We start from the raw sequence: 2500 nt of genomic DNA, 5'->3' as shown, positions 1-2500 counted from the left end.
CAGGACAGCCTGGATGGTAACATAGGTGGCTGGAACCTGGAAAGACTCGAACATGATCTGAGTCATCTTTTCACGATTGGCCTTGGGGTTGAGGGGAGCCTCAGTGAGAAGTGTAGGGGACTCCTCAGGAGCAACACGGAGCTCATTGTAGAAGGTGTGGTACCAGATCTTCTCCATGTCGTCCCAGTTGGTGATGATACCATGTTCGATGGGGTACTTGAGGGTGAGGATACCACGCTTGCTCTGGGCCTCATCACCGACGTAGGCGTCCTTCTGACCCATACCGACCATCACACCCTGGTGACGGGCACGGCCGACGATGGAGGGGAACACGGCACGAGGGGCGTCGTCTCCGGCGAAGCCGGCCTTGCAAAGGCCAGAGCCATTGTCTACCACAAGGGCAACAAGATCCTCGTCGTCACACATATTGGCGGTGGGCGTCTATGGATGCAGAACCTTCCTGGAATAAGAAAAAAAAGATTTAGATTCTCCCCCGATGGCGATTGGTGCAATACAGATACATGCATACATACATATATATTTCAAATTCAAATTTTTCATGTTGTAAAACGCGCGTGTATGCCTGTATGTATGTGTTTGCATATGCATGTATGTGCTGTACAGTTCCTTCCACGCTCACACACAATGTGTGTATATATGTGTATATATGTGTGTGTGTCTATGTATATGTATATATATTCGCATATATGTATATTTAAATTTATATGTATATATATATATATGTGTGTGTGTGTGTGTGTGCATTAATGTGCACAATGCATAAATTTATAGATAGGTATGGATATAGATATGTGTTTATACATAAATAGTGTATATATACATTATATATATATGCATTTATATACATTATATATACATACTTATATATATATATATATATATATATATATATATATATATATTTCTGTGTGTGTCTAAACATACAAATTTTCTTTCTCTTCCAATCTCATAGTGCTGCTAGTGTGTGAACCTTGTGTGAACATTCGGCCTGTACTGGGATGTGTTTCGAGGAAGACTTAGATTTGGTTATGAACTAAGAAATACAGGAGCCTATATGCGTGTGCGGGTGTGTGTGTGTGCGTGTGTGTATGTGTGTGTGTGTGTGTGATACCCACTTATTTTAGTGTATGAATTGTTTTTGTTACAACCTTGTTCTATTCTCAGAAGCTATTATTAGTAAGGATCTTGGAGTTTTTGGTTAATGTTTCAAAGGCTATCTTATTCTGATACTTTAGGTTAATAATGAGCAGAAATTGAATTAAATTATTTCAGCTTAACCCATTCGCCCCGGATTTATGTTCTGCCCACTGTAGTTTTTGGTGACTTTTGTTACATACAGATGGCTCCACATGTGCTCAGCCGGCAAGGAGTCTATCAGTAAGCCCTAGTTACCGATCCTGATTTCCCCATTCCTTGAATTGGCGGGAAAATTAATACCATTGCTATCGATAGTGTTATTATTGTTATTGATGTTATGATTATTAATTTGTCATTAGAATATTTTAGACAATGAAATTATACAAAGGACCCTTTCTTAAAGTGAAAGAAAAGGGTAAAAAGGTGAGATAGGTAGTTTCTAATAACTGGCTATTTAGTGATTAAGAACTTGTAGAGCCATTTATGTGTAAATACAATAAATAAACGTGTATTACAGTGGGCATGGCATATATTCTTGTCACATAGGGCGAATGGGTTCATTTAAATTGTGCTCTAAGTTGCCGTTGCATATCTATTTTCTTTTTTTTTTTTTTTCTTTTTTTTAATTCATATCCATAGTCACTTCTTACACGGTACGGAAAATATAACACGAAACACATCATAATAGCCTTCTTTGGCTTTCAACACAAGGCTCACAGGGGGTTCCAAAGTAATTACAGATCCTCCACTAGCTAGGTCCGAGCAAGCACGACTTACCCGTCTTGAGTCCAACGCTGACTGCCGGATATCATGGCCAGACATCGTTTATATACTTGGCTGTGCCTTGGATTTCATTCATTTCTTTTCTCTAGGATTTCACCGATAGTATGGCATCGAGCTTGAATGCCGAGAAGCTGTGGTGTAGCCAAGGGATCTGCTTTAATGGGCGTGGTTTTGTGACTGGGGTCAAACACTGGCTTTGGTTTTGATGTGTGACCTATTTAATGTGGCAATTAAGGGTCTGGTCCAATAATTTTTCTGATTATTAAAATTGTGAAAGTCTATATGTTGCTTACTGTATGCATAGGTGAAGCGTCTTTTAATTTTTAGTTGAATTACAGAGAAGTGTGTATGTGGGCATGTACATACAATATTCATGTATGTTGGTGAATATATATGGATATATATATACATAATATAGATAGATAGATAGGTATGTGTGAATACATATATGTATATATGTATACATGTGTATATATAAGAAATTTATATACACATACATTTATTTACATATGCCTATATATACACACACACTTACATATGTGTGTGTGTGTGTGTGCAC

The 2500-nt window shown here is 38.1% G+C and overlaps 1 protein-coding gene across 1 annotated transcript in view; it reads right to left on the bottom strand.

The window, feature by feature from the left end:
• LOC125040105 (actin-like) overlaps positions 1-2038 on the bottom strand; it is a 2874-nt gene extending 836 nt beyond the window's left edge. The window contains exons 1-2 of the mRNA XM_047634602.1: positions 1936-2038; positions 1-460 (exon numbers count right to left, since the gene is read on the bottom strand). The exon at positions 1-460 is cut by the window's left edge and continues 836 nt beyond it. Of these exons, the coding sequence (XP_047490558.1) occupies positions 1-426 (426 nt within the window). The 5' untranslated portion in view covers positions 427-460; positions 1936-2038. The remainder of the gene's footprint in view (positions 461-1935) is intronic.
• Between the last annotated feature and the right edge of the window lie 462 nt (positions 2039-2500).

This window comes from Penaeus chinensis, chromosome 28 (assembly GCF_019202785.1).
Source record: "Penaeus chinensis breed Huanghai No. 1 chromosome 28, ASM1920278v2, whole genome shotgun sequence".
NCBI lineage: Eukaryota > Metazoa > Arthropoda > Malacostraca > Decapoda > Penaeidae > Penaeus > Penaeus chinensis.
This window is presented reverse-complemented; position numbering and strand designations above follow the sequence as displayed.